At 47.0% G+C, this 13,207-nt stretch overlaps 1 protein-coding gene across 3 annotated transcripts in view; it reads right to left on the reverse strand.

Moving 5' to 3' along the window:
* LOC142589936 (kinesin-like protein KIF19) overlaps positions 1–13,207 on the reverse strand; it is a 170,212-nt gene that overhangs the window by 70,436 nt on the left and 86,569 nt on the right. For all 3 annotated transcript variants that reach the window (XM_075701654.1, XM_075701655.1, XM_075701656.1), the window contains exons 3-6: positions 3,861–3,986; positions 2,774–2,861; positions 1,965–2,101; positions 1,070–1,195 (exon numbers count right to left, since the gene is read on the reverse strand). In XM_075701654.1, the coding sequence (XP_075557769.1) occupies positions 1,070–1,195; positions 1,965–2,101; positions 2,774–2,861; positions 3,861–3,986 (477 nt within the window). The remainder of the gene's footprint in view (positions 1–1,069; positions 1,196–1,964; positions 2,102–2,773; positions 2,862–3,860; positions 3,987–13,207) is intronic.

Consider the following 13,207-nt stretch of genomic DNA (forward strand, 5'->3'; position numbering starts at 1 on the left):
AAAGAAGAAGAGAAAGTCTACTGGGTATATGGTTCGGTCACTCAGTCCAGATCACAGACTCAATCCAGTAGCCTTCAAATATCGCACACGTGATGTTTGTTATACACGCTATACTGCTAAGAGCGCAACTCATTGGGTTACATTGTTTGTTCCGCACCTCGAGGCAACGCCGTATGCGGTGAGAGTTGTCGCACATTGGAACTCTCCGAGTCAATTTCTGGCTATCCGGGGCTCTCTAAATTGTGGTTGTAGACCTACGGACACACCACTCTACCTGCAATTCCACACATACGGGGTAAGGCTATTACCCCAGCCGGTAATCGAAGCCAGGACCTTGTGGCTAGCACTATAGAACTTGGTAGCCATTGAGCTGCTACGGCAAGTTTTGCATCTCGAAGTGGAAACGGATTCAGAGCCCGTTCACTTAGAAGTAGCTTTTCCGTCCGGAAAAACGGGGAATTTCGCCGTAGCCAGCGCATGCAACGTCCAACTGAGAAGGGCAGACCTAATTTCCTCGTTCGAGGATCGTAGTGCCTCACTCAGTTCACGGTCGTGCAGGCTAAAGTCTACAACGTAAACCACTTTCTCCGCAGGCACAATTCGCAAGCTTTTGTTCCTGACTGTACAGATTCCCTTCGAGGGCCGCTTGCCACTTCACTACTGACCTGTCACTGACTGCAGTGACCTACATATTCAATAGACTCAATAACCAGGTAAATGTAACTTTATAATCATGCCAAAAGTTTAATACTATACAAGTTATAGTATGTCATTTGGTGCTATTTAGTTTCATTGAAGGAATGCAAACGACAGCCCAAGTTCAGGGTAGCCAGCCGGGCACGTCCTTGGTTAACCTCCCTACCTTTCCTTCTTCGTTTCTGTCTGTCTTCAAATGTTGGTAAAACATTTGTGAAAGTGTGTTATGCAATAACGACTCTATTGGCAACGATATGTAAGGGACGGCGTTATGCTTACGACTGCGCGTTCATTTAGGCAGTAAATTGGGAATGAATGAATGAAACTGAAAACCCGATCGTTATTGGACATGGGAAGCAACAGAGCTCCTTACCTCGGAAGAGTTGGTGACTTCCACTTCTGAGAGTCCCAGGACTTGGTTGCCACCCATTGGGTCTTCGCGAAGCTCCAGATAGTTGTTGGAAGTGTTGAGCAGGTCCCGGATGTTCTCGTTATATATCTACCGGCAAAAATAAAGAAACAGAATATTCGGTGAACTGTACAATTAGCCGCTCGTATAACAATCGTCTTAAAGTCCCTACCTAAGTTACCTGAACTTATGTAGGAATAGATAAGTACCTAAATAACTTATCTACGTACGTAAAAACGTCATAGTTCCCAGAAGGTCGGGCTGAACTCTATTTGTCGGAAACCTTTTAACGTTCCTAGTCAGAGTGGTGATTTGAGTTAGTTATGCATGCATCGCGAAGTGGTGTTAGCGCTAGAAGATGCGTAGAAAGAAAGGGACGTACTGGACATAGGAAGCGCTACGTGTCCTGTAGCCCCTCTTCTTTGTCCGTGTTTTCTAGCGGATACAAAAGAATTTCGCAACGTCCCTAGCTAAGTTAACTAAGTATAGATAGCTAAGATTCCTCGATAACTTATCCAGGGCGTCAGGTGTCCGATAAGTCGGGCGCTCTCCGCTAGAGGCAGGATAATTTCTCTCCCTCCCCCACGATCGCCTCGGTGTCCGAATACGCAACGCCGTGAATCTCAGAGGCTGCCGCTACTTATTCTTATTTATGTGCGTATAGAAAGCCCACAGGAGAGCGCCATTCCAGAAGTGCTTGAAGGGTTCCCGAATAAGCGTAGCCGTAAATAAGGTATATACGCGCATACTGAGTGAGACGGCAGCGCCGCCGCATCATTGTGACGTCACTCACTGCCAGAAGCGATAAGATCCGTTCGCTTCCGACAAAAAAAAAATGTCCGGAGAAGTCGACGCGTACCTCCATGTACGAGATGAGCACACTGGTACGCGTGGTGGCGTCGTTCTGCTTGGCGAACTGGAAGATGTCATCGAACACCCGCACCATGAGCCCGGGACTCTTGTCGGTGCCGACCATGGTGTAAGTCTTGCCGGCACCTGCGAGCATGGGTTGTTTGTTTGTTTTGTTTGTTTATTTGTTTACTGACAAAACAACGCTCAAGAGCGGTTTGTCTTGGTGCCAAGGCAAAAGGCGGCACTAAAAGCCACATGACCAGGCCTTCGACACCAGACGGCACGCGCAGCAGGCGACATGAGCCCAACATGCTTCAAAACACACCGCAAAATAACAAACACATACAAATTAGAATGCACGTACAGAGTATAAAACACGACAAGGCAATATAAGGACGAATGACAGAATTAGTCGTCAACACATTCATTATCAACATGACAGATAACTATTAAGGACAATGGACTGCAATTTCACAACGTAGTTGAAACGCAGTTCAACGCCTTGCCGTCACAAAACGGTTACGCCATAATCGTACAGCTCCTGACTTCGGTAGTTGTCAGATCCAATGTGGGTCTGCGTGATCGACCTTAGGGTATACTATGTAGCCTTTGTGCTTATCGCTTGCATATAGCCTCCCTGTCCCGGCTAAACAAAATCGGCACCCTGGCGGGTCCAGTCAGTCAAGGTGGATCGCACGAAGCACCCTAAGTGTAGACATATAGACACGCGTTCGACATATAGAAAGTACAGAAAGCGCGCAGAGGAAGGAACACCGTTTGACGGCTCTCGAATAAGCGCGCCATAACTTTAGTTACCCGTGGCTCCGTATGCGAAGACTGCTCCATTGAAGCCCTGCAATAGGTTCTCGACCAGAGGTTTGCCGACTTGCCGGTATACTTCCTCCTGCAAAACAAAAGATCACTGAATTGTATTATTCATTTCACGATCCACTGATTCACGTTAACAAACCGAAACATCGCTTCAATAAATAAAACGTAAAGGTGTTCTGCTACAGCGTGACCTTGAACCAGATTACTGTTGGACAACTTATTCTACACTCCTTATCGAAACGTTCGCCTATAGGCTCACACTTCATTTGCTTAGCCGCTGTCGATCCCGTCATGTCTCCGTCTTCCTGTGAGCCTCTGTCAGGTTGGTGCTCTGACATGATATTCAACAAACTATTCCGCGGAATGCCATTACCGGGCAATATTCGAGCACGAATATTGGGCTATTTATACACGGATTATTTGGGTAACATTCGACACTTTAAATTATATGTGTTTATTTTTACATACTGCAGCCCTAGTTAGGGCTATGACAGGAGTGAGGGGGTGCTATACGACTGCACAGCCGATAGACAAAAAAAAAGCAAGAGATAACCAGTTTGTAATTGTACGGCTGACATTGTGTCCGTCGTCCTCTTGCTAGGTCTCAAGAAAGAAAGCTTAGCCTGCTGTTTGAACAACATTTTTGCTCACTTCTTTCGGGTTTCTGTGCTAAAGCATGCGCAAAGGAAAGTACGGTATGCGTTGCCACACGACAATTCTTTTGCAAATGCTGCCCTTTCACTCTCAACATGATTGGTAATTTGTTCCTTCACTCCCACGTTCTTTTAAGATATCTCGTTCGGGCTGACTTCTGAAGCAAGAAAGTGTATTTACTGCATTGTCACTTTGCTTACTTCTCCATATTATTATTATATCTTCAATTAGTTACCCTATTTCAATCATGAAAGCCACCTATAGCCTCTTGGCCAATCCCCCTGGTGGGTTGCCGCCACACCCTTTGAGGTCGTTACAATCATAAGCAGGTGCCAGTTGGTGCAAATATTGTCACTCGTTGCTCAAAATCGGCACACCAGGGCGCACTTTGCTGTGAGCGCGCGCGCGCGCGCCATACCTGAGAGCTTCTCTCGTCCAGCGTCCAGTCGAAGGTGTACCGGTGGCTGACCACCTTTCGCTGGCTGCTTCCGTTTCGGCTTTTGTCGGTGGACTCGGAGCTCTGCGGGTCCACCAGCAGCACAGTCTGCGACACACAAGCGACAAAGGGACAAGAAGTCTAGAGATACACACCGAGGGGGACCCTTCTTTAGCGGTAGCGGACTCATTAAAGGAACACTAAAGAGAAAAATGATCTGGATCACTAAATTGCCTCTCTACTATACCAAAAACACCACTCTCACCACCATAATACGCTTGGTAAGCCAGAAAAAGCGCAAGAACAAAAGACGGGTGGCAACGCCCCTTGAAGTTTCCGCACCTGGTCGCTGTGACGTCATGGATTTTGATGGAATCTTCTAGGGCCTACTTATTTATACAGCGGTACAGGTTGGACTACAGTGTGTTCTAAAGGAACCAAATATTGAACATGACAAGTTTCGGGAACCTTTACCCAGCCAACGCGGCCCAAATGCGAAAACATGCTTTGGCATCCCTAGTGTACCGTCACACTGGTGTACTGGCTGTCGGTGTTTAGGCGCGAAATTCAAATACTGATACTTCGACCTTCATTTTCTAGTCTAATAATCAAACTATTATTTTGAAATGACTGCCTGCAGTGTTCTCAAACAATGCTTTATTAGTCTAAACTGATTTGTTGTTTCGCTTTAGTGCCCTTTTAAGCATTTCCTTTGAAAGATGGCGTTGTTCCATCACGTCAGACAGTCGGTTTACCACAGTTGTGTGGCACCTGCGGTGTCGATATATATACATATATCGCTTGATGCGGAAGTCAGCGGGAAAGCCAGCCACCTACGCTAGCTATAGGCCGGGTCCGCGACGCTCACCGGTTCCGGTCTAACCGTCAATTCCCACCGACGACGTGTCAGAACGCCGTGAGTCCAATACCGAAACCGCGGCCGCATTGACAGGAACCGGCCAGCCCGAACGATGGCAAACAGCAAAAACGGGACGGAAAGGCGGGGACGTACCCACAGCAAAACCGTACACACAACGTGACAGTGCGAGCAACACGGAAAGCCACGAGCGAAACACGGGTGGAAAAGTAAAGGAAACAGTCGGTGGCGTTCGTCCTCGCGATGGCTTTGGCACCCCAGTCACGTAGCAGAGAGCGGTGCCGCGCGTGCGAGAAAGAGCACAACAGGAATGAAGGGGGGCTCGGCTCCCCTATCGGCGGGCGGAGGAACCAGCCGGTGACGGAGAGTGTGGTCTCGCTTGACCGGCCTCGCGCCTGTCAATGGACAAGCGGCAGAGCGTGTAAGGACCCCGAAGGATTCGCGTCGCCGCCGTCGCAGTCCTTGCGGGTGAAAAACAGCTATCGTTAACCTGTACACCCTTCGGTTACGAATCGTGATCGACTATCGATAAATGTGGGAAATTTGCAAAATTTTATGCCATGGGTGCTGGGGACTCCGTCGAAAGCAAGTGAAGGTGGTAGGATGACGTTTTCTGCATTCTTTAGAGTGATTCATCATAACTTAGAGAGTAATTAAATATATATTTATAGTAAAGACCGCCCATGCTACGTTTTCTTTCATAAAAAACAGTTGAATCACGCACTCGAATTACATGAACATGGTAAATTTTCACTGCAAGGTTTGCTAAAAAGAAAAAAAAGCAATTATTTCGCAGTCGCTGCCGAAACGTCCCACGTAATTTGTCCCACGTTAGTGACTTCCCCAAATAGGTCGCCTGTAGCGATGCATTTCACACTCGAAAGTAACATGGAGGTACTCTAGGTAAGCAGAATGATCAATTCATTACCTAAGCTTAACGTTCGGGTTCTATGCCTTGCCGCCACTGTACAGTGTTACGCCGCGGCTGAAGGGGGCATTGCTACTGGCGTGAATTTCCTTTGCGTGAGAGTTTGCCAGACGGCAGGTCCAAGTTTTCCCTGGTTACTTTGCATAGATTGTGGTACGAAGCAATAAAAAGCGAAAGAGTTGCCAAGTGCTCACGTGAGCTAGCGCTCTTTTTCGGCACGTTATGAGCGCTTGTTTATAAGCATGCAGATTTTTTAGGACGTAGTGCATGGCGGCGAGTCTTCGATGCGAGTGGGAGCACAAATGAGCCGAAATAAAAACGCGAACGAGCGAGAGAGAAGACGTGCTTTCCGTCGCCTATCAGCGTTCGTTCGTGTGTGACATCTGCAGCGGCACTGTCATCTCGCTCCATGTGAGCGCTGGAGAGAATGGCTGTGTTGTAACCTGAACACCCTTTTCGCAAGATTGTGCATGCGTACTCAATACCTCGTTGCTAGCTAGGGTCTGGGTAAAAGCAGCGCTTCGTTGTCGCTGGGTTTAGGGCATAAGGCGCTCCCGATAGGGCCAGTTAAAACCTGAAAAAACTTCCATAGATGAATTCCCGAAATCAACGTCCGAAGTGACCATCGCTATTCTGACATAGATAGAACCACCGCTTTTAATTTGTCAGCCGATAAGCGATGGACCTCCACCCGGCGCCCTTCCCTCGTTAGCCATTTAGACCTAAGCAAATAGTTGTAACGAATTCCAGCGAGTCTTCACGTTCCTTGAAGAGGTGGGGAAATCTATAACGTATTTAATGTAAAGCTCATAATATTCAGCCCAAATAATACTGTTCCTGCGTTACAATCGCAAAAGGTAGGTCTGCATGTGTCACGCATAGGTCAAAGAGATAGAAAGATATTCGTTGAATGGCCGGAAGCTTCTGTCTTATAACAGAAATCATCGAGCGCACTAAGCGAAGAAGAATTAAGCAGCTGCTCTTAACGGCTAAGGCCGATTAACAGCACTTCCAGGAGAGAGAGAGAGAGAGAGAGAGAGAGAGAGAGAGAGAGAGAGAGAGAGAGAGAGAGACTTATTATAAGAGGAAATATCAGACTCCGGTCCTCCAAGAGAGGTGTACAAATCAGCTAGCCTGCCATATGTTCAGGTGGCCAATTCGCAGCTGTAGGTTGCTGCTTTAGGACTCCTGCGGTAGGACTCCTACAGCTGTAGGAGCTGTAGGACGTGTGAGAAGGAGGTAACACATGTTTTCCTTCCTTTCGACAACGTAGTTCTCGCCGAACCTAAGCGCTCGAAGCTGCGTCCTCTGTAATAGCCTGTTTCGCCAGAAACGTAACTGGTTACATGTAATTGGTTACAGAAAAACGTAATCGAATCACAGTGAGCGTTACCGAGCAAGCAAAGTCATCAATTAATTAACAATGACTAAAAATTAATTTATTACAAGTGATTAATTACTTGCAATTTGTTTCGTACAAGTCTGGCATGTATAAGCGATGTATCTCACGATCTCTAAGAACCATATTGTTTATACCGAACCCCCCAATCACTTTCATTCTTTCATCCTTAAGGGAGTGCCATATTCAAAGTGAGAAAGACACATGTTAAGTATGCGAACACTGCCAGTGACCAAAGGTTGATCGTGTCCTATCAGACTGATCGGATCTTGCTTTTTTGCGTGTAACAGCTAATTTTAAACCACACTACACCCTTGAGGGTGTTTCGAGCACCCAAAAAACACCCTTTTGCGAGACGGGATTTAGCGAAAAATGTGGGGGTGGGGTATTTCGATTTCCAAAACAACCTTTTCGCTTCCATGAAGATACATTGTTCACCTAAAACTACCTTCTGGTGCTAAGGGTGTTATTGACCCTCAAAGCACCTGTTGTTGGTACATGTTACCTCCGCGCTGATAATTGAAAACCGCTGGCCGAAGGGCACTCAGTATAGTATGCTTTTTTTTTTTAAAAAAAGACAGGTCTGCGTGGTTTGGCGGTGCTTATTAGCTGCCTACATACCAGAAAGAAGCATTTGGTCGATATTTGCTGCTCAATACGTAGAACAGAGATGCTCCCTCTGGCACTACACAACCATGGCTACATCAGTCGCGTTTCGTAGGTAAGTGGGTTCAGGCAGTGCGGGCGGGGTTTGTATGCGAACGCAGCGCACGTATTAAGCTCAGTGTGAGTTGCCCCGAGGTATGTGTGTGTCATGACGTGCTGGAATGTGAAACACTGCTGTGTTGGGACCGTCGTCGGATCGAGATACAAATGTGAGGCATGATATAGGGTAAGAAAGTGCTGCCTCGATAATATTTTGTCAAGCGGGTTTAGTGAAGTATACAGGTCCATGCCCTGGCTTACTACGTCTTAGGGATCCTTGTTTTAGGCGGTGCTACCGGGAATTACAAGGTGAAACAACGAATAGCTCGTGCATGCATGACTTTTAAGCAATGGGTGTAACGGCATGCCTTGTACCTTTTAGAGAAAAGTGCGCTATGGCAACTCAAAGCATACGTTTATTGTGTGTTTTAGTTCGTGAAAAAAACTTTTTTTTCCTAGGGCTTAAGGGTGTTAGCTGTAGATGCACTAAAAACCTTTTAGGGTGTAAATTGGTTTACAGCAGATGCGCGTGGAGGCGCAAGCTGTGAAGGCCTGTGCTACGCTCCACAGCCTGGTCGGAAGCTGTGTGGTTTGAGTGCGTGATTTTAGAACGATTGCCACGGTTAGACGAGACCACATTGTTTCCCTACGACAATTAACACAAGGAACTGTAGTGCTATAGTGTCTACTGGAGGTAGACGCATGTCAATTCAGTCCACGAGAATAATGGTCAGCGCTTAGGTTTGCCTAATTTCGCCCTTCTGGCTTCAAAACGACTTTGTGACTTTGCAGACTGATCGTTTTGAACAAGACATGTTGAGTTGAAAATGCCACGATTTGCAATCCCTCTGCATTCAGAAAATATAAAATAGGAATCACGAAGATCAGAGAAATCTATGGGCTAACCGCCATTCCCAGGCTAGCAGCGGGTTCGCAGCGCCACAGTTCTCTCTAGCAATTTAAGAAGGAAACTCTATTACAGAGACGATGCGCTAGGTGAAACACTGTAGGAACTTAGCATGCCTTGTATGTATACGGGTGAGAAGTACAGCCCATGCTTTGTAAATGAATAACGTCTTTAATTAGCTCTAGCTTCCCATGAATGGTGGCAGCCAGTGCCTGTGGGCGATTTTCAAGATCCACAAGAATACAAGACAGGACAAGGTCGAACTTTGGTGGAACAGAGTAGAAACCTTAAGTACAGCACTACCAGCGGCAACATGTCGCTGGCATACGTGGGCTAAAGAGGCAGCCTTCTGGGACATTTGCTTGTTTCCTGGTTCTTCTTTTTTCGTTTTTTATCGTATTGTGTCGCCAAAGGTAGGCTAAACAGACCTATTCCCGGAAAACGGCGAAGCGTAAGACATTCGTTTTAGCTGAGATAAGATTAAAATTATGTGTCGCCGAAAGTAACAGTTTCATAACGATGCAGGAGTACAGCTCACTTGACGTTCACTCCGAAACGAGGCAACAATGCATCGCATCGCGTCTGCTTGTTTTCTCATTTTGTTCGTCTGGTACGTCGACAGGGTGAACAGCAGACGTGTTCCTATAGCAACCACGAAACATCAAACTTTTGCGTTAGGTAAGAAAACACCAAGGGAACGCGTCGTCACCAAAAGCAGCGGCTCTGTGATGCGGCACAAGCATAGTTCTCCCATGCAGACTCAGAAACAAAAGCAGCCTTGTGTGTCGTCTGCTTGTTTCCTGCATTTTGTTTGTTCGTCTGTTGTGGTTAATTCCAGAAATGAGAGATTGCCCGAGCCTCCTACGCTGCACCTTATCCAGTCTGAGATGTGGATGTCGATGACCTGCGTGAAGCGCTCTCCAGGAAGTGAATGCCCGACATGTCACGTGACAGTTCGCAGCACGCCTTGCGTGCGTTTTTGGTAGGTACACGTGCAAGTAGTTACTTGCACTTCTGCTCATCTGGTTGCGCTAAGCAGTGAAGAACAGACGACAAGCACAGGGAAAGCACAGAGAACAGCGCTTGAGTGTTGTTTGGTGGTCATATGCGAAAATAGACGTTGGCTTTCCTTTTCGTGTGTGACAAGGAACAGCCGATGATACGTACTACGCTGCCAACATCGGCTTAGGTATGCAAGTCAATAAGAGAGATTGCTCGCAGTTGGACACGCGCTGTTAAGCAGTGCTCTATCGCAGATTACTCTACGCGGCGGGCCTTACCTGAAATGTCAGAGGCACATGACAGTGATGTGCTGCGAGATCATTACTCATTCATTGAATCTTTCTGTCACGTATTTCCCTGAACTTCGCTAGGAACATTACTAAGCATTCGAGTGCAACGCACTTAAAGAGATCACCTGGACTACCGCCCTTTTCCGAGACCAGCTTTTGGATACGTGGATACACGTAGGCCATTCCTACAAGAACGACGTTACAGCGTGTCGATGGATGCGTTGTTGAGTAGTCGCTCCGAACAAACTTCCAACGCGCACATGTGTGCTTGTGATGTCTGTGTGTCTTTCAAGGAACTCGACCCCTAGTAGAAAAAAAAAGGCTAGACTGTCTGAAAATGAGGTGTTCGTGGGACCACGCTCACATCATTGTTCTTGCGTAATGCATTTGGGGTACTAATCTGTGGATTCGCCACCCTTTTGCGCGTCTGTTAGGTTTTGCGATTACGCTTATTAGGATGGTGACCTACCTAGCAGTATAATATTTGGTATATATTATATCTGTGCTGTAATTTCTCTCTTGTGCATGATTTCAAACTTCGTCGTATCCAAGGATCCTAGCGGGTCGTGGCGCTGTAGCGGAGGTCAGCTTGCTGTAGGAGACAGCGTTACACTTGAAATCTGGACAAGTCCCTAATAAAGGTGCGTTCCAATTCTGGCCAGCATCGGAGACAGTTTACGTAGACAGCTAAGGCCATAGCCGCTACAACTTCGAGCCCAAGTGATGAAACGCGTCTCGAAGCGTCTGGAAGACCCATGGAAGCACTAAGCACTACGACGTGACGCCACCTCGCGGCAACAAGAAAAAGTAGGTAAAAATACATACTATGTCTGTATTTCAACTCTTCGCGACAACGAACCTACGAAAAACAGGACGTGGCTCCCATTAAGCGCATAGGAAAGCATGATTACGTTTTCTTGTACGCAGACGACCTTACCGTCGAGGTATCCAAGCGTCCTGCTCAGCCACCATCTTGTTCGGACCGGAAAGTAGCCCGCATCGTGTTTGACTTTGATATTGTCTCCACGAAGCTGTATTTTTTGACGCCTTTGTCAGAATTAGATTGAAGCTTAATATGGCCACTGTCCGCTTAGCCGTCCGCTTGGCCGTCTGCGGCGAGTATTCGAACACAGCCTAAATGGAAGGCATCTTCTTTCGTAACAGGAAGGACACAGTTTGGACCGATTAACACGGTTGACTGCTAGTGTCGACGCGTACAGAAGAGTAGAATTTCTAAATTTACAAGTTTTACCGTGCGTGACATCATGTACGTCCTGCTTGCCTTGCAAAAGGTTCCCGAATGCCTTGTAAAGTATACCTGGCCTACGCTTTTTGTCCAGGTCTCTTCTCTTTTGATCGCGATCATTGCTGTTTTTTATATGACGTGGGCCTGGCAGAATAGGTTATCTTACAAACATCAAAAATAAAGCCCACCGACTAAGAAATGTAAAAGCAACAACAAGAACAATAAGAGCAAATGGGGAAAAGAAGACAGAAAAGGATATCTGAGGAATAAAACCTCATATAAATCAAGCAAAGCCTGCCATACCCTACGCGTAGACCGATAGTGTGATATACAGGCCCCTTGGCAGCACGCGAATGTCCAATCACAGCCCACATTACCAGAACATTCGTGCAGGAATAAAACAACAAGAACTACGGAACGATCACATCGTGGAGAATGAGGCACACCACTACAAATACTGTATGTTACATTGTGACAACAATTTCGAGAAAAAAAAAAGCACATTAGTTACTGCTGCGAGCAATTGTAAAACATCTTCTGTTTTCCCGTGAAAATGGATTAAAATCATACTGAAATGAAACGAAGCTTGCTTAACTGTGCACCGAATTTTGTTCTGACGCCTTAGTAGATGTGCATCATTCTGGCGCGCTGGAAGAACCAACAGAAGTGCGTCGCCGGCCTTAGAATTAAATTTCAGATAAAAAGAAAGAGAGAAATAGGGGATAATTTGTAGTGGCCCCCCGATATATAGGGCACAGCTTGACACGCCGTTTCCAAAGTGCTGGACTGTCCCACAATATATCGTCGCAAGTGGCACCCGCGCTTGGAGTAGCGTTACCGAAAAGCCGTTATCACCCGATGACGTGAGAACGACGCACGGTGGCGTGACCACGCTGCTGCAGTAACCGCCACTCGTGAGTCCTTTTTTTTTTTTCAAGACGCAACAATAAGCGCCCATTCCCAACCTTTGTTGTTTCACGCTAGTCGAGTGTCGCTGGAAAGATGGATGACATGCTATGAAATGCGCGTCGGCAATGCCGTGACCTCGAAGGTTTATCTCAATCGCGCGGCCTTGAGCTGCAAAAGTTGCACTAGCAAAACCCCGAGTGATGTATAGTCGCGGACAACTTTCTGTGGCTTTGCAGGGAAAGCTACGGGAGGCAGAATGCGCCCAAGTGAGAGCGCTTCTGAAAAGAGTCCCGCGTTTTTTAATCCACGTTAGTTTAGGCCGGGGAAGACAAAAACGTAAACACCTTATCAGCAACAGTTAAATGAGACAGAACACACCACTGAATGTAAAAGCTTACTCATTTCGCGGCTTTTCCCTTCGGCGTTTGAAGAAACGCGAAACCGTCGCACGTGGAAGCTGCGTCGATTCAGCGCCTCTTACAAGCAACCAGAAGCACGGTAAAACGCTGGCGGACTATACTTCGCGCGGTAACACATGTGCAGCCGCCACGCGCCCGTAGTTTTCTCTTCATAGCAGCAGAAAGTTGTCCGCGAGTGTATAGTTCAGGTTCTGCAGTACCAGCGCTTGGACTAAGCACCCAGAGAAGAGCGACACCTACATTGCGCCGGGTAGCAACCGTAAGAGTTGACTGCGTCATTGCCTCTCCATCCCGAGCTTTATACGTAAAAAAAAAAAACAACTGCGTGCTCCGTTTTATCCCTGCTTCTTGAGAATCTGATCTATGCTATACACCATCTGGCCCAAATTTTTACCTTATCCAAGTGGCAGCTCCGCCAGGCTGCAGTGTTCAGACTGTTGTTGGTCACGAGGTCGCGTTCCGACGACAAACTGAGCTCACACTGACTAAGGTGACAGCGCAGTTTAAAACAATCCCAGGTGATGGAAAGATAATACGCTGCCTTCTAATGCAGTTTCTATAGTCTCTCAGGTGTAGGTGTAGGCAGTTAACACAGTAAGTCGAGTGAGTGAGTGAGTGAGTGAGTGAGTGAGTGAGTGAGTGAGTGA

The sequence above is a fragment of the Dermacentor variabilis genome, chromosome 8 (assembly GCF_050947875.1).
Source record: "Dermacentor variabilis isolate Ectoservices chromosome 8, ASM5094787v1, whole genome shotgun sequence".
NCBI lineage: Eukaryota > Metazoa > Arthropoda > Arachnida > Ixodida > Ixodidae > Dermacentor > Dermacentor variabilis.